Source organism: Aptenodytes patagonicus, chromosome 2 (genome assembly GCF_965638725.1).
Source record: "Aptenodytes patagonicus chromosome 2, bAptPat1.pri.cur, whole genome shotgun sequence".
Classification (NCBI taxonomy): Eukaryota; Metazoa; Chordata; class Aves; order Sphenisciformes; family Spheniscidae; genus Aptenodytes; species Aptenodytes patagonicus.
Genome location: NC_134950.1, coordinates 129,282,493 through 129,309,413, shown reverse-complemented (window position 1 = coordinate 129,309,413; position 26,921 = coordinate 129,282,493). Strand labels below are relative to the sequence as shown.

Here is a 26,921-nt window from a genome sequence, read left to right as displayed (position 1 = left end):
AAACCCAACAGGGGTCTCGATTTGATAAGCAACTCTGAACTCTTTGTTCACCATTCATCAGCCAGAAGCAGATCAGGTCAAATGGAAAGGCAACACTGAATCTCCCACAAACATAAACACTTGGGATGGGAGAGTTTTCCACCCCCAGCCTCTCTGAAGGGAAAAATCAAGTATCAGTTACCCCCTAGTCGTACATTTATGCAAATCTTCATTAGAACAACAAATAGCAGTAAGAATGGCAGCTAATTAACCCTCAGTCGTACACAGTGATTAAACGGAGCCGGAGCACAGCTGCAGCTTCATTGGCAAGCGCTGCTATTCTTCTCCAGCAGGCTGAGCAAATGAAAAGAGGTATTTGCTCCTGCCGCTCCTGTCATTCACACAGTAATCTACAAAAGCCACGGAGAGAGTCTCTTTCCTCCCCGGTTATACATCACCGCCCTTTGTTCCCTATCACTCCAGGCAGGAGTGAGTTTGTCCTTTTTAAACAACTAGTAGAATCCTTTACTCATAAGCTGTCTCAGACCCTTCAGTCCTGATTATTATTAATTGTCTCTATTTTGCTTGGCAGTATCAGCCAGTAAACTGTGTTAATGAAATGTCTGAATTTTGTAACAGCTGGCTGACTTTTTCGTGGGGGGAAGGGGTGCTGTAGAGTTTGTGTATGAGTGAACATGTGTGAATTATCTGGGAGTGCGAGAGAGCCAACTGGAATGGTATCAGAGAGATGCGAGAGATGATGGGATACACTAGCATTCAATCCAGGGATTCGTATTTTTCTTTAAGGTGGTACTCTGGGGCACAGCACGCATCTTTTTCTACAAGGCAGGGCCCCAATCCTGTAAATATTTTGGCATGTGCATGAGCAACCCTACAAAACCTGATAGATACATTCATCTGCATGAAACCGAGTATGTGAGTAAGTGCTCGTAGGCTCTGTGCTTGAGCGCTGAAAATATTTACTTCCAATGTTAGCTGCTAGGGCTTGTCTACGTGGGCAGTTAGTTATTTCAGAGTAACTCCGTCTATGGACACTCCCCTCTTTGAAAATGTATTAAGTCAAGTCATGAAAAACGGTCTTACTTGGAGTAAAAGTCAACTGTACTTTAAGTATTCAAGCAGAGCCTGGGGAGTGTAAATTCCCACACTGCCTTAATCCAAAGGAGCTTTCAAGTGTGGATGGCCCCTGAGGTTTTGTATTTTTACTGAGCTTCAAGTATGAAAACAGATTAATTATTTTTATATTTAGAGCGCTGGTGATGCTGATCTGGGTTGAAATGCTTACTGTTCTCAGTTGGTCATTGCCACCTCAGCCCTGCCAAAGGTGGGGAATTTTTCCCCAGGAAAATTCTCATTTGCAAATGCTTCAGAGAAAATAAATTGAAACACCGACGAGACTGCGCTGCAACTTTTTTCTTCGCGTGGCCTCCTTTTTCACACATTCAAAGTCTGAACTTGGCTGGCCTGATTATCCCCGATGTCTGAACACTCTTAACATCGAATCATGTCTGCTTAATAACATGCTGCTAAGCCTTGATTAGGACATCAGAATAAAACCTGCTACATCTCCCTCACACCATCCTCTTCACTTCTGATGTCATCCTCCGCCTCTAGCTCCTTACCATTTTTCCCACACACAAGTTCCACGGCCAGTGGGGATTTTATCCCTCGATCATACCATTGACGTTCCTGAACCAAATGCTTCGGCGCTGCTCCTGCTCCTGTTCCCCGTGTGGCAGGCCATGCCTGGCTGCGAGTTCCAGCGATGGGGCTGTGCACAGTGGTGCAGAGAGAGGATATGAGGAGCAGCCTGAGGCAGGGAGCAGCCACAACATTACTTTCCCACAAATGTGCCCAGTTAGGCTGAACGCTTGGCTGGCTGCTGTAACCAAAAAAACTGCTGAGGGGCTCTACAGAGCCTCACTTGCTTTGCTCTTTAGAAACTGCTGCCAGATTTCTAGCCTGAAGCGACTCACGGGAATTTTATACCCACTTGTTTTTAAGCAACTGTTATCCTATAGCTTAAGTGACAGTTTTCCTGTTTTTCATTACCGATGTATTAATGAAGAACCATCCTCTTTCCTCCTGGTCTTATTTGCTGCACAGTAACCAGACCTGTGTCTATTAGCCTCCTTCTGTAAGAGAGGCTTTCCGTTCCCCTGCTCGTCCTCGCAGCCCCCTCCTGCCCCTCCATCGTGCTGCAGTCATCCTTCCTCAACGTGCCTGACTCGTGTGGAGTTCATCGGGGCATGAGGCATGACTAGACAGACTAACCCGCTCATCATCACTATCATCCAGGTTGAAATATTTACTACTCCCTGTTGGATGTCCCTGTCTCACTGGCAGCCCTGTCAAAGGTTATTTCTTTCTTAGCCCTGTCATTTTCACTGTTTGTCTGCTTTCTAACCCGATTTGGTGAAACGATGGAGAAAGGAAAAGGAAAAGAAAAAGAAAAAAAAGGAAAAGGAAAAAGAAGGAAGAGAGAGCAAAAGAAAGAAAAAGCTTTTGCTAGAAAAAGGGCATTAACCTCTGGCAAAGGAAATGCACAAACAACTGGCAGCAGTAACCACTTCACCTGGATCAGCACTGGCCGGGTTAGTTGGTCTGACTCTGCTCTCAGATACTTCGGTGGCATGTTATATTAGCAGTGTAAAGCTGCTTGTCTCGTTATCCTTTAAACCCACCAGAAAATGTGAGACAGTTTGTGCAGTGTTACATGTAAAGTTTGCTGTGAACATAGCTTGAGGTTGAAGCGTACGTGTCCTCACAGTAAATGTACTTATAAGAGTAAATGAGTTGGACAGATACCGCCACATTACTTTGATGTGAGCCCCATCAATTTTTATAGAAGTTGCAGTTGCTCAGCACATCTGAAAAGTAGACTGCTTATGTTAAAAAACTTTGCAACGCATATTGTGGTTTTCAAATATAACGTACCTCGGTTAGAAGTGTATGTGCTGTTGTTTTACAAGTACTGCCATGAATCATGAATTTACTAGATGGTTTGATACTTTGTTAACCCACATTAAGTAACATGGCTGTGCATTTTAATGACTTACATTTATCTAAGCATAGATAAACAAAGTCAAACCAAGATCCTAAGATTATGGGGATCTTTACTTGTCTCACTAAGGGACACGAGACATGCTTTCAAGCTTTCTTTATATGAGTCATCCTTATGTTTTGCCTTTATCTTCCCCAGAAATTTCATTGTTTTCATCACAGAGTAGGTGTAACTGGCAATTTTGGATAACCTACTATTGTTGTTTTTCTGTTGCAATTACAAGTTGCCCATGTGGTTTGGCATGATTTAGGTTTGCCTAAATTTTCTGCCAAAAAAATATTAACACCCTTACCTACACCTGCACGAGGGTACTGGTATTTAGGAGACTTTAGAGATGGGATGCAGTTATTACGATATTCTTTCTCCTTTTTCTTTTTTTTTTCCTTGTTATTTTCCTAAAGGTTTGTAAGGTTCTGTACTCTTACTGCTGAGAGTATAAAATCCCAGTTCTGTCATCCTTTGCAGAAAAGGATTCAATAGCGTAATTTAATGCATATCTTTGATCCTCAATGGGATCTGAAACAGCACTTTGGAGAGTGACTTTTCAACATAAGCATAAAAGCCCTAAAAGCCTGAGCGGTATTTGCCCTGCTACAAAGCTGCTAGAATTGCTGCTGTCTGTTTCCAGGACCTTTGCAAAACAGGAGTAGGTGGGGAGATTTAAGTCAGACAACATGAGAGGGGAAGGCTTGAATTGGCGTACTGTCTTGATTTCTCAGCCCGTTTCCCTTTCAGCCAGGAGCGTACACTTTCGGAGGGAAGTTGGTGTCCTGCTGCAATGCCACTGCCCCATCCCTCAGCAGGTTTGCCTTCAGCAGCCTTCCCCAAGGCTCGCTGTTGGAATTGCTCCGGACAGGGTGCATACCTGCATGCCTAGCAGGAGGCCCTAGGGTACGGGTGCAAGTGCAACGTGAATAGATTTGGTGTTTAGAAAGTTTTGAGCGCCTCCACATTTTGAATTTGTGTTAGTATTTGGGAAATTTAAGTTTCATCCAAATGCTTGTTTGTAGCAATTCCTTAATCTCTACCAATTTGCATAAGGTATTGACAGGTAAATCTAGGTAGGCCAGTTAAGGAAGTCCCTTGCCACGCTGCCAGGAGCTCCTGCCCCCTGCACCGCCCATGGAACTGTCTTCTGCACACCCCAGGCAAAGGGAAGTAGGTTCATTTGAACCCTCTCAGGAAAACCCATCTCCCACTGGGAGTTGGAGCGACGCTGCCAGCCTTCAACGTGACGCCCACTGACACGCTCCGTTCTCCTGACTCTTTATTGGAGTGATCGTCTCTGGTGCAGGGCCATTAACATCCAAAAATTGCCACAGCGACTTGCAAAACGCGTATGTGTCGACATGTTAGTTTCCACAGGAATAACTCTGTTTTTTCAGCTGATAAGCTCCAGCCATACCAGCGTGCATTTTAATACACTAATAGATGTCCACTGTATCAATAAAAAAGATCTATTTTCAGAATTACTGTGAGATCTGAAAGTGCTAGCCTGTCAAAAAAAAAAAAAAGGTTTAAAAATAAACCTAAGGCAGCTTAATAAAGGAAAATGTAACATAGCTGTAAAAATACAATCTGTTCCATGCTGGAGCGTTTGGCTCCGAGTGAGGATTTGGCTGACTTGCGGTCACAGCTCTGCTGTTTGGCTTCCATGTTCGAACTTCAAAAAGGCTACCCAGCCCCAGGTGATGACGAACAGGTCCGTGCCCCCTCGCCACTCAGCAGACTAGATTTATCTTTTTGCTCTCTGTTCTTCTATATATCTCGATCTAACAGAAAGCATGTATGATGTTTCTCCTCAGCTGGTGCTTCTCCATAGCAGAGGCTGCTTTCTGTCAGTGCCGGTTCACGTCAGATATTCCTTCTGCAATTTTTTAGACTTCCCAATTATCATTCCTTCTTTTCCCCTCACCCCCGGTTATGAAGTGAACTTAGAAACTCTGGATGACAGCAAGTTCAAGGGATGAGCCGCTTCTCATTTTCCTCATTCTTGTAATTTTTTTCCTTAAAGCCATAATCTGCACATTTTGCTACTATCAAAAAACTTTGCTTCAGAGTCCAATCTGATTTTTTTCCTTGCCATTTAGCAGCTTAACAGCTTTGTTCAGTTTATCAAAAAGGACCCCTAGTCTTTCCTGTGCCCAAATATATTCTGTACTGGTTTGTAATGAAATTTTGTTTCCTTTTAGAACATTTTTGTCAAGACTTATAGAAGACAGGAAAATCATAAATACTCCTTCTGTAATAATCCAGAACATATTTGAGTAGATTTGTCAAATGTGATGAATATTCTGGAAAATGACTGAAATACTTTGAAGTTGGCGAAACAATATTTAATGTGTCCAATTTTATGAGGCTGGCTAACCCCTGCCAGTTTAATTCTTCCCCGGCGCCCGCAGGCTACCAGGTGCAACGTCACAGCACAGTACTATCAGGCATACAACAAAATAATCTCGTTTTGCCATATATCCTTTTTGTAAGCAGCAGAGGGTCGTGTAAACAATGAAATTGCTCTGTTGTCTGATATTATTTATATTCTTTAGCTTGGAGCTGTTTTTCCCTTTTCTTCAGAGTTTGTATACTGTGCTCTGTCAGGAAGCGGGCAGGTTTCTGGGCTGTTTCAGCACAATGGAAAATGCTCTCTTTGTATCTGGAGCAGGAAAATACTCTATGCCGTGTCACTCAAGCATGGCAACAAGTTAAGAGACGGTAAACAAAAGTTAGAGTGGCAAGGAATCGATTCATGTAGTAATGTTTTTTGGTTTGTTCTAAGTTGCAACATAACCTTTCTGTCCCTTTTAAAATCTCTGCCTTGGGTTGCCTCCAAATGAAATGAGCTCACTCCAGAGGCTTTTGCTTAGCAAATACAAAATGTAGCGTGCGGTTGCTCTGCTATCTTGGTGCTGCTGGACGGGGAGCGGAGTGGATGGGTGCATATGGCTGACTGTTTTACATAAAGGCCATCGTAGCAAGTTGTCTGAAAGGATCACAAAAGGAAAATGCAGCGCAAAACGGATGGGTTTTGTTCTGCTCTCAGTGAGTGCAGAATCACAACATCAGGGGCAGGATTGCCTTGGGAAAAACCCGTCACCATCAACCCATTCATATGAGCAAAACGATCCCGACAATTGCAACAAATTTCTTTTTGCCAGAAAGTACCTATTTATCTTTAAATATTGTATGTTCCCTTGCCAGTTCTGCAGAACCTGCTATATATTTATTGAAGTAATATGTCCATATTTGGACTGATTGTGTCATATAGTCTACAGCTGATATTTACAAATCCTTGATAGTCTATCAGTGATTTCTCTTTCCATTCCCTTTAAAAGATACTGTACTATACTATCTGTACTGTGCTATAGTACGTATGCTATACTAACTGCAATTCTATAGTTTGAATCACAGTTTCTCATATTCAGAGCTGGACACACGGTACCAATACGTTAAAAGCATTTAGGCACCTGAAGACGCTGGCAGACAGCCGGCAGGGTTTTCAGTACTTCCCGTGGGATTTAGGCGTCTGAAGTCCCACTAGGAGTCTCTCTGCACTGTCAGGAAGAGACTTTCTATACATCTGGTCTTCAAATATTTGCAGACGCATACACCTATATGTGTTAAACTCTGTGGACGTGATCTATAAACATGAAATTAAACATATGTAAATGCAAGCAGTGCAGCAGCACATTATGAGAATTACACATAGATAAGCATTGAAAGAGAATTCATTTGCTTTGCCATAAAGAGCTGATGAAAACGTTACAAGATTTTGTTCTTACCAATTGACTAAGTCCCTAAACATGAACCCGTGACTGCGGGGATTATTATAACAGCAGGAAAAACATTTGTGAACTGTCATCCTTTTAGTAGTTCTCAGGAAAATATGTCTTGGAATATGTCCTAATCATGTGTGCAGGGGGAGGAGGCTTGGATCGGGATTGCTATTTATGTTGGCCTAAATCTTTGCTCTTTTCAGTTGCACATTGACAACACCTTATGGGTAGAAGAGCATTGCTTGTGAGCATAGAGGCATTTCACATGTTTAGATTTAGGCTATTCAAAACTCACAAGACATTATTAAAAAGATTAACACAACTATGGAAGTAAGGTTGTTTAGAAATACTTAGTTTTAAACCCCTCATTATGGTTTCAGAAGTCTACAGTCTGTTTAAGTATTTTTTTCTCTGAAAAGTGTCTGGGGTTATTTACATAAGAATATTGGTGGGTTTATGTAATTTAGGAAGTGAATGGTACAGATTACTTTTTAAAAATAAAATGTGCAATCTGGATTTTGTGGTATCCACTGCATAAAGCAGCCACTAGCTGTAGTTCCAGATACCAGTCACACACACTCCTACCCTGTTCTTGTTTTATCTGATGTATCTGTAACTCTACAAAGAATAATCACTAGAAGGAGGAATATAGTCATTCTCAAGCAGAAAACCGGTACTACTTGGTTCAGTCAGGTACGCTGCCTGTAACTGCTCATTGCTCAGTGGTTCAGTGAAAAGTGTAAAATTCCCTCAAAGCACTTTACTCATACAGTAATACACTAGAAAGGAAATTCCCTCCTAACCACAGCTAACGATCAGATTATGTGTTGAAGCATGAGCAGTAATAACCTTTGCAATGGTAACTTAGGTGGTGCCGTGACTAGTGTGTTTTCTAATTCTTTTTTAAATTTCCTAAATTACCTTCTAATATTCCTACACTATATTCTTGGATGTGTTTAACTATTTGGTGTATGAAGCATCTACTTCCTTTTAACTTTTGCTAAATGTGTTGGGTTTTTGTTCGTGTTCTTTTCTTGCTATGGAAAAGATAAGCAAGACCACTTTTTTTATCATCTTCTTTACAAAATTACCTGTCACATCTTATTTTGTCTTTTTTTCTCCAGAAGAAATAAGCTTAGATTTCAACCATTCCTTAAATAGGAAAGGTTTGACCATGCTGCTAATGATTTCTTGTCCTTTTCAATAAGTTTTCTACTCCTATTTTGTTTTTATTTCAGACAAGGTGGGAAAAATTGAACTTCAGACATAATAATATCCAACCATCAGTTTATTAAATGGCATTTGATTAAATCAGAGATTGAGTAAAATCCAAATCAGTAAAGAGGCTTTGTACATCTGTGTCAAGAAATAAATGTAAAGGGATGTAATTGGCACTCATGAGAGAAAAGAGTCTTGTCACTACCCTTAACTGTTCCTAATCTTTATTATTCCTCAAAAGGGGCTTCTAGAACATACAAAATTCAGTCTTATCACAAAATGGAAGTAAAGCTGGAAAAAAATACACCTGGCATTTTGATCTATTTTTTTTAACATAAAGCTTATAAAAGCTATATGATAAATATACATACAGGGTTTTTAAAAGTTTGTGCACTTCTGCTCAAGAAACACAGGGTTTCTATGAGCTTTACCTTAACCGTCGTTAAATTAAAAGTACTTAAGAAAATGCTTGAATGATGGATGCTACAAATACAAAAGGTTACAATTCATTTTCCTTCCAATAAACATGTGTAATTTAAAATAGTACCAGTGGAGGTTTCCTATGCCCATTACCTCAGAGAGAAGACAGGTAATTTAATGCATACACATAATAAATTTTGTGTGAACCGAGACCAAAATAAGTCATCAATATTAAATGTTTAACAATGTGAAGTATTTAAATAAAGCTATTGGTTATTTCTCTTATATAAAATATAGAATCCTAGCTTAATTTGACTGAATTCCAAGATACAAAGTAAACTGCCTTTTACTTTCAAAATACACTCCAATCATTTACAGTCATTACATGTATTTTCTTTGTTTCATACAGGTTTTGTCTAGCCAATACAGACATGTCCATAATTACATTGGAATATTTTGAACAAAATAGATGATACAACACTTTTAGGCTTAACCATTTCTACTGGATATATTTTCTCACTAATAGAACTGTGTATATTTAAGGGAAAAATAATTAAAACTAGAAAATCAATAAATTTAGACATCACATTTACCTGTATTCCTACACTTAATTCTCTAATCTCATAATAATTTAATCTAATATTCATTATTCCCAGTTAGTACAAATAGCTTGAATCTCAGCTGGACTAAACCGGCATCAGTCCTGCTGAATTTTTGCACCCCAGATTCTTCATTTAGACTTTGTTCCATTTTACTAAGTGGGTTTTTTTTGTTTTGTTCTGTTTTTTTCCCTCTGTACCTTTTTTAACATGAAGGGAAGGACAGATTTAGACATTTCTTGCCGTATGTTTCTAACTGCCTATGAACCACCTTCAGGACCCTGATTAGCACAACTATTTTTAAGGCTGCTTCTTCCTGTTCTTAAAATACAATTATTCTTGTTTCACCATAGAAATCACACCGCTCCGCATTCTTTAAGCTCCTGAAAAGAAGCCTGCTACATTTGGCGCTCTAACAGATTCACAGCAAGAAAGTAGTCAGTCCTGAAAAGCAAAATTTATAATCCTGGATATAAGTATGTTAGCTATTAAATCATTTAGTCTCTCACTTTCTTGAGTAAGATTTCAGAAATTAGTATTCCTAAGTCGTTCAGATTCTACCTTCAGACATGATTTACACTACTGCAAGACATGTGTCTTTTATTTTGCATGGATAATTTTCTACATTATTCAGCAGGGGAGGAGGAAACGGTTGTTTGTTTTTTACAGTTTTGCAGATCTATCAAAGGCAACAAATAAAACAAATTATATGCAGTGTGTGTTTCAGAATCCCTATTTTCACAGCAAATTAAGTTCAGGTGCATTAACTGGAGTAGCAGACAGTTACTTAAATAGCAAAATGTATGGTGTAATTGTCCCAAATTTAAGGATGGGCTGTACTGTAAGATTTCACATTCATATGGGATACAGAAATAGAGCTCTCATTAGTAAACTGCTTGTAGAATTTTCCATCTTAGAAAAAGGCCCTTCTATGGAGTGGTGCATTTGCAACTTTAAGATGAATTACATTTCAGAAAATTCTCAAGGACTGGAATCCTCATTGCTTAGAATCATAGAATCGTTAAGGTTGGAAGAGACCTCTAAGATCATCGAGTCCAACCGTCAACCCAACACCACCATGCCCACTAAACCGTGTCCCTAAGCGTCTCATCTACACGTCTTTTAAATACTTCCAGGGATGGTAACTCAACCACTTCCCTGGGCAGCCTGGTCCAATGTTTAACCACTCTTTCAGTAAAGAAATTTTTCCGCATGTCCAATCTAAACCTCCCCTGGCACAACTTGAGGACATTTCCTCTCGTCCTATCGCTAGTTACTTGGGAGAAGAGACCAACACCCACCTCACTACAACCTCCTTTCAGGTAGTTGTAGAGAGCGATGAGGTCTCCCCTCAGCCTCCTTTTCTCCAGGCTAAACAACCCCAGTTCCCTCAGCCACTCCTCATAAGACTTGTTCTCCAGACCCCTCACCAGCCTCGTTGCCCTTCTCTGGACACGCTCCAGCACCTCAATGTCCTTCTTGTAGTGAGGGGCCCAAAACTGAACAGAGTATTCAAGGTGCGGCCTCACCAGTGCCGAGTACAGGGGCACGATCACTTCCCTACTCCTGCTGGCCACACTATTTCTGATACAGGCCAGGATGCCATTGGCCTTCTTGGCCGCCTGGGCACACTGCCGGCTCATGTTCAGCCGGCTGTCAACCAGCACCCCCAGGTCCTTTTCCGCCAGGCAGCTTTCCAGCCACTCTTCCCCAAGCCTGTAGCGCTGCATGGGGTTGTTGTGGCCGAAGTGCAGGACCCGGCACTTGGCCTTGTTGAATCTCATGCAGTTGGCCTCGGCCCATCGATCCAGCCTGTCCAGGTCCCTCTGCAGAGCCTTCCTACCCTCAAGCAGATCAACACTCCCGCCCAACTTGGTGTCGTCTGCAAACTTACTGAGGGTGCACTCGATCCCCTCATCCAGATCATTGATAAAGATATTGAACAAGACCGGCCCCAAAACAGCCCTGGGGAGCACCGCTTGTGACCGGCCACCAACTGGATGTAACTCCATTCACCACAACTCTCTGGGCCCGGCCGTCCAGCCAGTTTTTGACCCAGCGACGAGTACACCTGTCTAAGCCGTGAGCCACCAGCTTCTCGAGGAGAATGCTGTGGGAGACGGTGTCAAAGGCCTTGCTGAAGTCCAGGTAGACCACATCCACAGCCTTTCCCTCGTCCACTAGGCGGGTCACCTGGTCATAGAAGGAGATCAGGTTGGTCAAGCAGGACCTGCCTCTCATGAACCTGTGCTGGCTGGGCCTGATCCCCTGGTTGTCCCGCTCATGCCTTGTGAGCACCCTCAAGATGAACCGCTCCATAATGTTCCCCGGCACCGAGGTCAGGCTGACAGGCCTGTAGTTCCCCGGATCCTCCTTCCGGCCCTTCTTGTAGATGGGCGTCACATTGGCAAGCCTCCAGTCATCCGGGACCTCCCCTGTTAACCGGGACTGCTGGTAAATGATGGAGAGTGGCTTGGCGAGCACCTCCGCCAGCTCCCTCAGCACTCTTAGGTGGATCCCATCCGGCCCCATAGACTTGTGAGTGTCCAGGTGGCGTAGCAGGTCATTGACTGCTTCCTCTTATTATGGGGGGTTCATCCTGCTCACTGTCCCTGTCTTCCAGCTCAGGGGGCTGAATACCCTGAGGATAACTGGTCTGCCTGTTAAAGACTGAGGCAAAGAAAGCATTAAGTACCTCAGCCTTTCCCTCATCCTCGGTGACAATGTTCCCCCCCCCATCCAATAAAGGATGGAGATTCTCCTTGGCTCTCTTCTTGTCATTAATATATTTGTAAAAACATTTTTTGTTGTCTCTAATGACAGCGGCCAGATTGCGTTCTAGCTGGGCTTTTGCCTTTCTCATTTCCTCTCTGCACGACCTAACGAGATCCCTGTACTCTTCTTGAGTCGCCTGCCCCTTCTTCCACAAGTGGTAAACTCAACTGCTTGGGTCTTTATAATACCAATTAGATAAAGTGGCATGAAAGTAGAAGTTACTGTAAGACACAATATTATACTAGCAGAAGGAATGCTTTCATGACCTTCCATGTCTTTTCCATCTCTACCTTGTATAGCTTTTTTCTATGGCTCCATCTTAGGACTTTTTATGCCAACACCTGAAATCATTTGACAAAGTGATTATCATTTAGTCAGGCATGACAATGGAGTCCATGTGACCCCTCACGCAGGAGTGATAGGATTTCCAAATAAAGTTATTTTACCTGTTACTAAATATGAAATTATTGCTGTATATATCATAAATTCAATCTTTATTCAGCGTTGCCATGTAACTTCATTGCAACTAATCCTGGAGCTAAACCTGCCTACATGATGAATGCTAATTATTTTGTTTAACCTGTTTTTCCTTCTAGTCCTATTAGAACCTGTTCATAATTAAGCCTAATTATATTCATGTTCTTAAGTTAATTTAGAAGTGGATAGTCCATTTGGTTACTAAAATGAGGTTATTTTCTAACTCATCTTCTGATTCCTCAGTCATTGCCAGAGCTCGCACCACCCTGCTCCCTTCATATGATATCCCATGTCACCTCATTGATCAGCCTCCAGAAATATCGCCGTAACTGGCCTGTACCAATCTTCAGGGCAGGATGGCACCCTGGTTTTCATACTTTCCTGAGCCACTGTGTGTTGGTACAAGCATCTTCCTTGGATGCCTCTTTTGGTAGGGCAGAATTGCTGCAAATTCTGCAGCACTCGAGGGATCCAACTTCACCACTCTGGACTGTCAAAAACCTGTCAAGTGTGCACGTTAGCAGTGAGACTGATTCCAGAGGTCCCTGTCCCATACTCTGCTGAGATGGCACCTATTCCCTACACTTATAGTGCAGTAACATTTTGGGATGCCTCCTCCAGAATAGTATGGACCACAGATGCAGATGGCAACGTGAAGCACAGTCCCAACATGCGATCACACAACCGGGCTCAAACGACCCATGCCTGCAGTCCAGAAAAGCCCCGAGAAGCCAGCCCCATCAAAGAGAGCATCTGGGCCATACCGACAAAAATCACAAACAAATTAGTTTCCAGGCATTTTCCTTCCACTGCCTCTTGATGCACATATAAACTTAGACACGTCTGAGCCAGATACAGCCTGCGACTTCCTTCCACGTGTTCCCTGGGAGAAAGGGAAGTATAGAGAGGGAATGGAGAGGCCTGGCTATATTTTAGGTTATTATTGGGTAACAGTAAGAAGTGTGTTAATGCAAGGCACACCTAACTTCCTGTTCCAAGGGATGTTCAACTTGCCAAGGGATTTTAGGCTCTGGCCTATGAAAAAGAGTCCTATTGGCATTTAGTAGGGATAAAATTCTTCACCAGCCCCCCCCTTTTGTAAATAAAAGCCTCTTGTATTCTTTTGACATTTTGTATGAGATTCCTAATAACAGTTTTGGATTTAAATGCGTCAAATTAATAATGAGATTTAATAGGACGAGAAGGAGAAAATCAGATTAAACCAAAATAAGCAGCATTCATAACATATGTAGGCTTTTCTAGTTACTCCAAGGATTAATTACAATAAAGGAACAAAGGGATAGATTCAAGAGCAGGATTCACATGACTCCTGCATCTGACCTAAAATGATCCTGATGTGTTTAAGTTGAAGATTTTGGTATTGCTCACATTCAAACCGTTCTCCTGAAAGTGAAGATGCCTTTAGGACTCATTTTCCTCTCAGTGTCTAAATGCCACCAAAGACCAGACCATGCAGTAACATTTCTTCCCCTCCCTCTCCCCTGGGAATCCACATGGTCAGTGGATCCTATTGGACCTCCTGGTTTTCTTGCAGAGTAATCTACCTTTGGTACAAGTGATTATAGGATGTCTAACACTGCACAAAGCATGGTCACAGGGAATGCTTTTACACCCAGTTGCTTTGGGCTTAAACTGTTCATTCAGGATGTGTAAGACCCATAGGTCACTCTTTGCCTGGAGATGGTGATTAGTGGAAAGTGAGAAGAGACAAATCAAGAAGAAAACTGGAATTCCTATAGAATAGCTATCCCTCCCTTATTAAATCTTCAGACAAAAAAAACATCCACGGTGTTTTTCTGAAAATATAGTTATGACCCTATGGGTACATGCCAGCTACATTATGGATCTTAGCATTTTGGTTGCTTTGAGATCCTAATGCTGTGATTTCCTTGTTATCCACTCACAGTCATCTTCCACAAGATAAATGCGTATTGCTGTAACTTTTTCTGCAGATTTTATCAAGCCACGTACCATGTAATGTCTTTCCTATCAAGTTCTTATTTACTAACATCTTTTTATTAATTTTTCTTCTAATAACAATGACTGTTTCTCAATTGAGTTCATTATTATGAACAGATACATTGCTAATGTATCTGTACTTTTAATTTTGAGATGTATCCAAGCATCAAAGTGAAGAGTGTTATTTCAGAACTTTAATTGTTCCAGCATGCTGGCACTTCTAATAGGTGCATGTTCTTCCTTAATTAAAGGCAACTCCAAGATCAGTACACTGTGCCTCATTGATCCATGATTGCCTCAGCTAACTCCCAGTCAGCCAATGAAGTTTATAGAAATCCTGCTAAAAACTGAAGACTGAAAAAAACCTTACTCTTTAAACAATGATTTCCCTTGGCAAGATACAGAGATGAATCACTGCCAATGCTTTCCTTTAAGAGCCATGTTAATAAAATTGGGCCAGATAATAGTCCTTATTTCTGAAACATCTTTTTCTTAGGCAGCCTCATATTTCACACAGATCTGTGGTAGGTAGCCCGCCAACAATCAAATGCAAGTCTAGAGAGAGGAATAAATTTCTCCTCCCAGGTATCCAAAAATCGGTATTTTAGTAAATGGATGTTTTCTAAACTGGATTTGCAGAGCTCTTTTATTTTTGAAGATAGGTAACATTTTTCTCCAGACAACAGTTTGGACATTGGAATCAAGTCACACATGCCTTAATATTTGTGTAACTTCAATCATTGTATGAACTAACAGAAGTCAGATGTGTTTCTGACAGTTCTACAGAGCTCAAAATTTGGAGTCAAGTCATGGATATCGGTCTCTTTATGATACACATTTATACAGCCACATTTACCACAGTATCCAGATACCTCGCAATTTTTAGCGTATTTATTCTCAGAATATCCTGGGCAATGGAGAAGCATTAGTCCAGTTTTACGGATGGGAAACCAAGGCACCACTGTAAGACCACTTAACTTTCTTGGAGTCATCATGACTACTTGCAAACCGTGAAGACCAAGAAGCACTTCAGAGTTTCACCTCTTGCGAGCAGTATGACATGACCGCTTCCCCATTTCCCTGCCCACAAGTGCACCCTGGCTACACCTTGGCTGTACAACAGAACAAGACCTCAGGGTTTTCCATGCTTTATCTCACCCTCTCTTTCTCCTCCTGCACCTGCTCTGATTTGTTGCGGGGAAAAGACTTTAGGTGTATAGCTAGAGAGGTAGCCGAGGGCTGGGTGATTGAGTCACCAGGACTATGGAATGTACTGGTGAACACAACTTCATAGGAAGCCTGGTGCAAAACTGTAAGTCTCCTTTAGCCCTGCATTAGCACAGTGACCACTAGGTTGGCTTTCCTATGTGGGGACAAAAAATTTAGGCAAACTTTTGGTTTTAAAATTACACGGTCTCCAAGCTACAGTATCTATCACAGTTTTCACTTAGTTCTCTAGATGCAGAGGTGGTTAGTGTAAACATTCAGATCCGTTTCCAAATGCATCTATCTGTTTTATGCATCTACCCTGTATTTCCTTATTCCCATGCTATACCTGGAAAGACAACCCTGGGTTTTATCTGAAACTGAGAAGTGACATAACAAAGTCAGCCTTTGTTCTTCTGACTCCAACACATTCGATCACCTTGTATCTAAGAATGCTATGTCAAAGGATATCTTACTCCATCCCTTGTTATTTTACTTCGGTGGGAACAACGCTTCAAGGTCATATGGTTGTTCACTTTGTGCAATCCGTGTCAACCATAGTAGCCAGGCTAATGAGGTACCTGAGCTCTAAGGCAATTTCAGCAGGCATGTTTTGATGTTTTAGCACACTGGTGTAGCCTATATATATTAGAATTTTTCTATTGAGTATTAAGATGTGACCAACCAAATCTGCAAAACTAGTTCCTGAAACGAGTTCAGGAGAGAGTTCATTGTACTCCGTATCATATGATTTCTGTGACAAACCGTAATTGCTAAAATGGGTATTAACTTCACTGACTTCTTTCCTAGTAGATATTAGACCTTTCTAGAATTTTTTCCTTTCTCCTCTAAGGATTACCTTTTTTCTTTACTGAAACAATTCATTTTATTTGTTCTCTTTTTTTTATACAATGTTTATTGATCACTTTATCATTCTTCTGTACAGTTTTCAAAGAGCCTCATAGATAGATAAATACATTCTATGTGGATAGTTGGAACTGTGATTTTATGAAAGTCAGAAATAAATTGTAGTTCAGCTTGTAGGGTGTGTGAAGTAATTCAGAGCCCTGCTACCACCCTTTGTTCTGACTTGAATCACTCTGTTGTTCCAGTTCATACGCGTGTGTTGATCAGACTTCCAACCGTGAGGCTAGTTTTATTGCCGCACAAACAGGGATTAGTGCTGCGCCGCACTCGTTTTCACTTGTGCCCTGGTTTTGAGCACTCTTTTCAAAGGTGAAAGGTTAGTGGAGTAATTCAGTGTGCCACTTCACCTGCCTCTGCCTCCAAAGCATTACTTAGTCTGTGCATTATTATTAATGATAGCAAAAGAGAGCAACACTGCTGCTGTACGATCACTGAAGGATACTATGATGCATTTCACATACCTCATTTTCCACATCAAGACTCACAGTATCCTTGACATGGTCTTCTAGGAGTTCATTAAGTTTAAAACAGGTGACGTGTGGCAAACTGTGGAAACTTCCGGAGGCAAAGTGACACTATAAACAAAATTACTCACAAACAATTCATCTTCTCTTAATCCCTTCCTCTCAGAGTATTAAATTGTTCTATGACATATTTGGTATAGCATGTTTGACACTGCTTTTGACTGCAGTGTTCGCTGACCAGTCTTCTTGTAACACTAGCCCAGATGCCACTGAAAACAACATAATAAAATATAATTAGAAACAAAATTACTTTTTAAAATTAAGTTTAAGGATGTTTTTTGTGTGCATCAAGCTGTCAGCATTTGCTGTTAAGAAAACCGGTGTTTCAGTGAATTACTAGTTTCTGCTTTTTTCCCCCCAATCTTAATTTTTTTTTTAATGTGCCTTTTGGGACCTATTTCTTAAAGGTTGGTAGAATATTAAAAAACACAAAAATTGGGTTCAGAAAACTTGGCTTTCACTGCAAGCCAATATGGGAATATATACTGTCCTGCACTGCTATTTGCACTGGAATTACCAAACAAAATGTAGTTATTGAAAAAATGAACTTTTATTTTGGGGAGGTTTAATTTTGGGATAACCAATCCTGCCTGTGCTACTGTATAAAGATGACTACAAGGCAGCTATCCTATAGACGACATACAGAGCACCTGGACTTTTCCTAAAAAACAAAAAAGCTCAAAAAACCCAAGCACTCACAGTTTTTTAATTCAAAAAGCAATACAGCAGAATATTTGGAAGGAGAGGCAAGCCTAAAAAAAAAAATTTGTATTCCATAAACCAAAAACTCTTCTAAATGTGTAACTGAGGTTCAAAAAAATTACTTGTTTGTTTTCTTCTGCATTTCACACAGCCTGTCCAAAGAAAGGAAAGCAGAGTTAATTTTTGGTGACTGATGTTTCAGAACAGGTAGTTCCATAGAGCTTCTCAATGGGATACCTCTCACAGCTATGAGAAAGGAGTCGTTCATAGCTCAGGAGACAGAATAAGACCTTTCAAGTTGCATCTCACCTTTGGAAATTCTTCCAGTTTAATTCTGCTTCTTCAGTTGGAGGCCAGCTCTTCTGAATTCCCCCTGATACAGAGCTGAATCTAAACCTGAACCAAAAAAAAAGTACATTGTAAATATTTGGCTGAAGAAACTGTGAGATTTTTATAGGGCTGTGGGTTTTTTTAGTTTTTAAGGTGCTCCAGAAATCTTTCTGAGAACCCGCTTATGATGGTGTAATAAGTGGCTCCATCAGCTGTTCTCTATTAAAACTGTAAAATACTGCAATAGAAATATAATTCTACTTCATAAATGCTCATAAAAAAATACATACAATGCATACAAACACCCGTAATGTACATTTTAAGTCTAAATGTATGTCTCTTTAACCATGTTGGCCCTACCAATTGGAATTTCATTGCATATCATGTGGCTGGTGGAGAAGGCACATTGAAATCAAGCTGTTAAACACACCATCTCCATTTTTTATTTCACTAGAGTATGTTTGGTGTATTTTTAAAAGAGCATTGAAAAGCCCAGGAGATCAATTCTGCTCTGAAATTGCTATTTGCTGACATAGAAATAGCTGTAAAAATACAAGCAGAGAAAAATACAGTATAGCAATATATTTTCATTTATTTGGGGGAAAAGTAGTTTTAAAGAAGAATTATAGTCTGTCTTCTGAATGATAAAGCAGTATAACTAGCATTAAGCACAGCTGAAATTTTGTAATGACCAAACCTCAGCTCATCCAAATCCCCAATAGCATTAACTCCCTAGAATTGGGCTGTAAATTTGATTAGCCTTACAACAGACATGAGACACAAATGTTCTTCCTTATACAGTCATATTAAGTGGCTGCAAAAGAAGATGACAAGACATTGTAGAGCAGCGCATCCAACCTGTTTAAGCTAGGCAGGAGCTCCAGCTCGCCCAGTTTTCAAAACTACATTTAAATACAGGGTAATTTCATGAATTCTGATGTAACATGAAGATTACATATGGTGAGGTGACGGGGGATTTAGCAGCTACAGTCTTCCTATAAATCGTCCGGAAGCTTTTCTTCATACTTTAGGTCTCTTGATTAACATTTTCCATGTAAGCTACATCGCTGAACCTTAGCTTCTGTCCATGCTTGTTTAATTTGGTGCTTTTTTAATATATTTTCATTACTCTTGCACTGTTCTTTAACATGAAATTTGATGCTGTAATGCCTGGTGTCCTCCAATTTTGCATGGAACTAATCCAAGTATTGGATAAAAATTTTTCTTTAAACAAGCTAAAGGTTATTGAGGCATCCTAGGGCGGATTTCTAGAAGTTAGAGTCAGGGACTAGAAGGAACAGTAAATTATGAGACCTTAAAGTTTTCCAGGTCCACAGAGTTGCAACAGCTTCTCTGGTGAGCTGACGGTGTGCACCACGGCACGACTCCCCGCGCTCCCCACGCGTGGCTATTGCAGCCAGCACCACCCGCAATGCTGCTCCCAGGTTTCGGTGCTGCTGAGTGCAGCACACGATCGCTCTGCCTCATCCCAGCTTTTCCAGCCGCTGGCGCCCTGAGGGATGGGGTACCCGTGGCTCTCAAGCCAGGCACCATGCATCTGGTGACCCGAGAGCTCCCAGAGTATGCAACTCCTGGCAGGCCAGGAGTTGCAAAGTTTTGCTGTTATTGTTATTAATTTATTGTGGTTTTATTTTCATTCCTTTCACTAGGTTGTTCTGATAACACATTTCTGGCATAGCTTTATATTCTGATCCCCTGGTTTTCATTGTCGTTTGGACACAGTCCCATTTGGAGTGAATTTCTGAAGTGAACCCTGATTCACTGATGAATCACACTACTTCTAAAACAAAAATAAAAGAAAAAGCTAGAGCGGTTTACTAGTTATGGAAACAAATTTCTAACATCAAGAATAAAACCACAGATATATACAAATGGAAAATAAGAAACAGTTTTATGGTAATGAGAAATGGAAACATGGGAAAAGTACCGTTATGAATTTTGAGATCCAGTATTCCTTTTTATCTCTTAATTAGACAGTTTACACAGCAGTTGTTTTATAAATATATATATTTGGCCCTACTAATGGAAATTTCACAATACTCCTCATACAGTGCAGCCCGGCTGAGAACCAGGTGGTGCTCAGCCATGTGCTACTTAGTTTAGGGGGTAAATGGGAACTATTGTTTCTTCCTCACATTTGGTATTTTGTAGGACTTGGACACTATAACCAAGGCTCATGCATGTTGGGAATTAAATCTTTTAATTGTTTTAATTAAGGTGCTTCAATGTATCTTGTAATCTCCATTTTGTGGCCCATCCCCATGAACTGCATAGCAGTGGTGACTCATGACTCATTAAGCGTTGAGAGATATGTCTCCTTGGGCCTGCCGTCCTCCGGCTCCCTCCTCCACCAGGGACAATATGGCTTGGGTTTGAAGCTGCCCATGCAGGTGCAGAAAGAGACCGTATGCATTTCTGGAGTTCATACACCATCCTTATGTCCTCCGGCACAAATACAGTGTGCTGCATCGAATTGGCCAGTGTGCCACTGGTTGGGTGGCTCTGATCTGAAGTTAAAACTTCCCTCCTCACCAGCTGTCCCGACTTCCCAAACAAAGCAGTTGTGCCTCCTGATGGTTTTACAGCTTCACAGGAACTGCTAAAATAAGCCAGCTCTTCAAATGCCTGTTGAAGAGTCCTTATTAAAGTCCTCATAAATAACGACATACAATAACAACACACCTCCAGACCCTCTGACAGGGATGTGGAATAGCTGGGCCTCTCTGGCAATAACTGTTTTTCTGTTTCTTCAGTTTGGAGTCTCAAACAAGCAAGTGGCTTTGCCAAACTGTGGGTTTGTTCTTTTATTCTATATTGTTATAACCAATAAAATGTATAGCCAAACTGCCAAATTGCAAAGAACAACGTTATTACTGTTATTACTGAGAGCACCTTTTAGTAGCGTCCACTCGGCAGCTGGCTGTGGGTGCCACTGGTCCTGCTCATGCTGCGGCAGGCAAGGACCTCTCTTTGCTTCAGCAGTCCTGCTTCACACAGGCAGACACCGATGGAGGGAGGCACTGACTTGAGGGAAGCACCCTGAGATGATAGTCGATTCACAGGTCACTCTCTCGGTGGGAATTTATACACCTACAACAAAAACTATGTAGACCTCAGACATCTTGCAGGCCGTCACCTCCACTCTTTCCCCAACTGCCAAACAAAACACTGCAAAGACAAAGGCTTGAGCATATGGATAAATAAACAGCCCAGTTCCCTACATAACTGGACTTCAACAGATTTCCCCACTTTCTTCTCAAGAACTCCTCTCACTGATTCCCCCACCCCATGTAGTAGAAAGTAGACACCCTCCCATGCTGGGAGGACGTGAGAGGAAGAGTCTGTACCTTCCAAATCCTTCCAAAGATGTATGTTGTTGAAATACTTCCTTGCTCCCAAAAGGAGATAGAGATGGAAACCACACTAGGAAACCAAACATTGTAATCTGTCATTCAGGATTGGGGATGATGATATGATCCTCAGTACCCTTTCAGTATATCAAGGAAGTTGATTTATAGCTCTCAATGTGAAAGACATGCTTTCACAGAAGCGTTCGTCCTGTACATAAAAGACTTTCAGATTGGAACTGGGTAAACCTTTACTACAGCGTATCACTTTTCACTGACTCACAGAAGGTTTTATAAAGGTCTTAGTGGCAGCACTTTAAATACGCATTAAACGTCATTAAGCACTTACCGCGTTCCAGATGATAATGCCATGATATTCTTGCAACCCGTCACAGCCAGATGCCTCAGAGGCCAAACCCCACCTTTCCCAACAGCATGAAAACTGGCACGTTCATCGAATTTTGCTCCAAGGATTCCTTTCAAGTTCGACCCTTAGTATCCATTTCTCCATGGGTCTGTGAAAGTGTTTCTTCGCACAGTGGTCCAAGGAGGGTGTGGAAATTCACAGCAGTGCTGTCAGACTCATCCCCAAACTACGTTGCATTATGACAAGGTTTTCCTGTGGCTACCCCCTAAATTTTTTGCCGAGAGAAATTCTGCCCTTTCCCATTGCCCAAGTTCCCCATTTACCCTGCAGTGCTTCTCAAACCTCATTCCAGCCATGAACAACTTTGCACTCCTTAAATACCCATAGACTGTTAGCCTCCTATTTGCACAGAACAAAATCTTTCCGGTAATCCCCTATATAGTTCTTCTCCTTGGCTGAGGAGTAAAAGGTGATATACTTTCTAGTCTGAAACTTTTAAAATGGATCTTAGATGAGATATGCTTCTTTGACACTCATGCATGTAAAAATAGCAAAGCCTAGGTCTCGGTGACCTCCTCTGGATATATTATGATATTAAAGGTAAGCTTATGCAGTAAGTGTTTGCAGGGCTGAGACTACAGGGACTTAGTACACCACAGTCACAGTGATAACTTGCCTTACTAATTTAGTAGGTGCAAACTTAAGATTCAAATCATGGGCTCTTCCTGAAAGTAGCAGTAAGCCAATCAATTGATTTTTGGCTAAACCAACATGCTTCTGCTAACATAAACTCTTACTGTCAACAAACAAACAAAAAAGCTCAGATTTACTCTGCTTTGTGGAATGCCTGACATCTACTCCCAGGAATTTCAGTGGTTAATAATACAAACGTCACACTCGGATTAGGACTGTACTGGGGAAGCCGAGATTCATATTGTTCAATGGCACCATCTTCAGTCAACTACAAAGCTGATTATTAACTGGCTTTAATAAGAAGTCATGTTCATCTGTCCTAAGTCAGGAAAGAACATGGTATCAGTGCTTCTGAACTTGCACGGTGTGGTGGTACAATCTCAGGAAATTTACTGTTGCAGGAGAAATATCAAGAGTATGGGTCCCCTCAGAAAAGGGAAAATCTCTATACATTTTGTCTGCTTTAAACTGAGAAGAGAAAAATGGTGATGACGTACAGTCACTTCTGGGAAAGTCTTGTTTTGGTGTATTTTTCTTAAAGGGCTGATTGTGTTTAATTTTTTGTGAAGTAATTTGTAGATACAGATTAATGTAAAAATACTTTTTCAGGTTGTTGTCTCTTTTTGGATATACAGAAATAGCTTGAGAAGACGAAATCATGCAGCATTCTGGCCATATAAATGCTCAGAAAGATCCCGTAAATTAAATACCAATTCCCAAAGTTGAATTGACTTTTTCTGCTTTGAAAATAGTACTTACTGCCCTAATTCCCGATATTTCTTTATGCTTCAAAACTAAAAGTATTCAAAAAACCATTTAACCTGATAATAGAATTAGAGCCCATCGTCTTCTTAGGTGATAGTATAGATATTTGTGGGAGTCTAATACCATAAATAAATGATGCAGTATGTTTATTCTTATCACCTGAAAGCGACTTTTAGCTCAAAATAAAATTATTGGAACATTGGTTTGTGAAGCAGAATTTTAGAAAATGGTTTTAGTTATATGTTTACCAGAAATTTATATCTAATTGCCAGCCAACTCCTCCCCGTCTTCTTCCTTTCTTCCTGTATGGATGCGTGCTTTCAAAGTGGGACTCGTATATGTAGGCACCTTGTTCTTACAGTTAAACCTAAAAGGACTGAATGAATCTGGACCTAAGAATAGCTTTTTCATCCTTCCGAGGCTGACGAGTATTTCACGGTTTGTGTTTCCTTTTCAGCTGACCCCCTGGTTGGAAGTATTGCCACTCAGTATATGACTAACAGAGCAGAGCACGACAGAATGGCCAGACAGTGGACCAAGCGATATGCCACATAGGAACCTACTCTAGGATTTGCTGGACCTGTGCAAGCACATTCACTAAGTGCATCAATAGCCCTTCCCTTCATTCTTATTTTTTATTAAATTTTGAACCATTTTGTGACAAAAGGTTGTCCTTACTTTCTTTTTGGTTCTATTTTTATTTTTATTTGTTTTGGGGTTTTTTGTTCTGTTAACTTGAAAGTTGTTTCCCTCAAATGTAGACAGGGAATTTTGGTTATCAGTGCAAAGAATGTTGGATCTGTAATAGTATAGAGCTTTGTCACAAAGCTTTGTATTAATGTGTGGGGTTTTTTTCTTTCATGTGGTTTTTGGGAAAACAAACAAATTCAGAATTATATCTCGTTTCTACTTAAATGTAGTGTTTAGGGTTATTTTTTTGTACTGAAGTCTTTAATGGTGGGTGCATGCTACTGGGAACAAGTTTTGTATAAAAGCTTAAAATCAAGAATCACTGTGCATTACTAAGACTGTGTTTATCACTAGCCTTCTGTTTCCCACACAAAAGGCTATTGCGTTGAACAAATTAATATGTATTTTGATTTACTTAAAAAAAAAAAAAGTGCTTGTAAATTTCTTAGGGACCTGCCACTTTTGACTGTGGATCAGTTGATGTACACTTGTATTATTAAAGCACTCAATAAAACACTGTGGCTGATAAATGCACTTCTTGCAAGACGGTGCTTTTGCGTTTGTGCAGTATAGGCTGTGTAGTCCTGACATAATACAACTGCAGGTTAAGCAACTATTTTAGACCTAAACTATTCATTTCTTCACAACAATGCCTTTCTTAACTTAGAATTCTTCATTGTGTGTATCTTTCATATACAAACATCTTCCAAATTTGAAGGCCTTTCTTTCGCATGCCGGTGCTCAGCTCAGCTATTCTGAAGGCTCTTGCTGCATCTTTTATACTACGGCTTCACTATATCCATCTTGTTACATTTAAAATAGTTAGCTATAAAAATAGCCTTGCAGCGAAAGCAGAATATTGATGATGATTTTATACAGCAGGCCTCATTTTGCCTTTCTCCAAGCTCTTTAATTGTAAAAGCAACTGTTATTTAAAAAAATAAGGTTTTCGATGGGAAAATTGAGCCCATTGCACCAATCATTCCCAGCACGTTCAATGGCAAGGGTATTTCTATTCAGATTTGACCTTCAGGCTAATTTTAGATACGCAGCCATAGAAGGAAAACTTCTACTTGGCTAAGGAAATGTGTGGGTGTTGTGATTTAGAAAATATACACTGTGATGCTGATATCTAAATGTTCTTTGTGTTGCAAGGCATATTGGAAAATCCCTGTCTCATAATTAAACGTATACAGTGCTTGCCTGCCCTCTCCCCTCTCTCATTGCCTGTTATGTTTAAAGAAGATCCTATCTTAAAGAAGATACATTACAATAGGGACAGTATAAAGATTGGGGAGGCCCGATCCCATTACACTCCAACCCAATCCAACCGTCCTGAATACTAAAGCAGTCAAGGTGACACGACAGGGCCTCTACGCCAATCACTGCGCCGCTCAGCATTTCCAGGCTGATCTGTTTTTCTCTCAGCCATTTGCTAATAACTGAACAGACGTACAGCTTGAATCTACTGGTGAGTTGTCCTCTGTGTGAAGAGAAGCTGAACGGTGACTTTGTTGTAGGTAGTATATAACTACCACCCTAAGAACCATGGGGATCTCAAAGAAATAATCAGTCTCTTTTGATCAAAGCAAACGGAGAGTCTTCTGGTGTCTGTAGAAGCCAACTGTTTACAAGCCCAGCCATACAACATTTTGAGGCCAACAGATCCTAAATACAGATGTGAAAGAACAATAACAGTTCAAAAATAAACCAAAACAAAACCCAAAAACCAGAGTTCTCTGAGCCAGAACACCTTCTTAGGACAACTGTTATATGTGCTTCCCTTGGAAGCTGCTTCCACCATACGACTTGCCGCAAAGTACTTCCACGTCTGAAGGGAACCTTCCTGCTGTAAAAATACAACAAAGGGGTAAAAGGATTAAAAAGAACAACTGCATCTTGCCCAGTACAGTAACTGCATTACTTCTCCTCTTATCCCATCTGCTGAAGAGATTCCTGCCATAAAAGACCTGTATCCCCCGAGACAGCAATTAATGGGCAATTTCAGATTTCTTCTGAATTACTTTAAGCGTCTGCCACTCTGCAGCCTTTATTTACACTCAGCTGAGCAGAATGCAGTAATTTCCCAGGTACATTTTAAACCTGCTTGAAAAAGAAGTCTTTAATTCCTACTATCATCTTTTTTTTTTTTTTTTGCCAAAATATAAAGAAGACATAAACAGAAGAGCCTATTGTATCTCTAATGAAGACGTAACTGAAAGACAGCTGAGATACCTTGGAGGGGGAATCACAGAATTCTTAATAAACGTCTATTCTCAGTTCATCAGCTCTCGCTTGCCTTCCTTACCGATGAAAAGCTGCACAGTTTGAATTTGCAGGTGAGTTGCCCTCTGTGTGAAGCAGAACAGTGGCTTTGTCCTAGATAATATAAAACTACTGTCTTAAGAACCACAGGGATCTCAAAGAAATAATCAGAAAGGGTCAACCCACGTTGATTAAAGCAGATGCAGGGTCTTCTGGCATCTGCGGGAGCCAAATGTTTGCAAGTCTGGCCATAAAACATTCTCCTCTATTTGCAAATCTGCTCTGTTTGCCTCCCAAGTAATTCTTTTTCTTCATCTGCTAAACCTGGGAAATATGAAGCGTTATTTGAAACCCGCTGTTGTCGCTGAGGAGAAATGATCCATCCCCAACAGAATTCAGTCTGCCAGCAGAGCCCCACTGAACAATAATGTATTGGCATAGTATCTTTTTCTCTTTTTCTTTTTCCTACATCTAGAAAAATACTGCACGTTATTCTGTCCCACTTTTGCTCTTCAGATCCTCTGCAAATTTAGCTGATTCCTGCTTCCTCATTTATGCCAAATCATCTTTCTAACTTCTGCTAGATGGTGAAGTCCACATGCTACTCTCCTACAACTGGGTATGAAGATCATTCAAATTACTCACGCGTAGTAAAATGTATTCGATAGCATACAGTTGTCCTAAAACAGCATATAAAGGCCATCACTTCAGCAAATCTCGGTATTCTCTCAGGGACACACAAATGCTAAAACTGGGTTTCGTTCTTTAAAGACATCTC

At 40.8% G+C, this 26,921-nt stretch overlaps 1 protein-coding gene across 2 annotated transcripts in view; it reads left to right on the top strand.

Annotated features, from left to right (window-relative positions):
• The window catches only part of LOC143156937 (ubiquitin-conjugating enzyme E2 E2), a 219,753-nt gene extending 195,341 nt beyond the window's left edge, over positions 1 to 24,412 (top strand). For both annotated transcript variants that reach the window (XM_076331199.1, XM_076331198.1), the window contains exon 6: positions 23,646 to 24,412. In XM_076331199.1, the coding sequence (XP_076187314.1) occupies positions 23,646 to 23,743 (98 nt within the window). In that variant the 3' untranslated portion in view covers positions 23,744 to 24,412. The remainder of the gene's footprint in view (positions 1 to 23,645) is intronic.
• Positions 24,413 to 26,921: the final 2,509 nt, after the last annotated feature.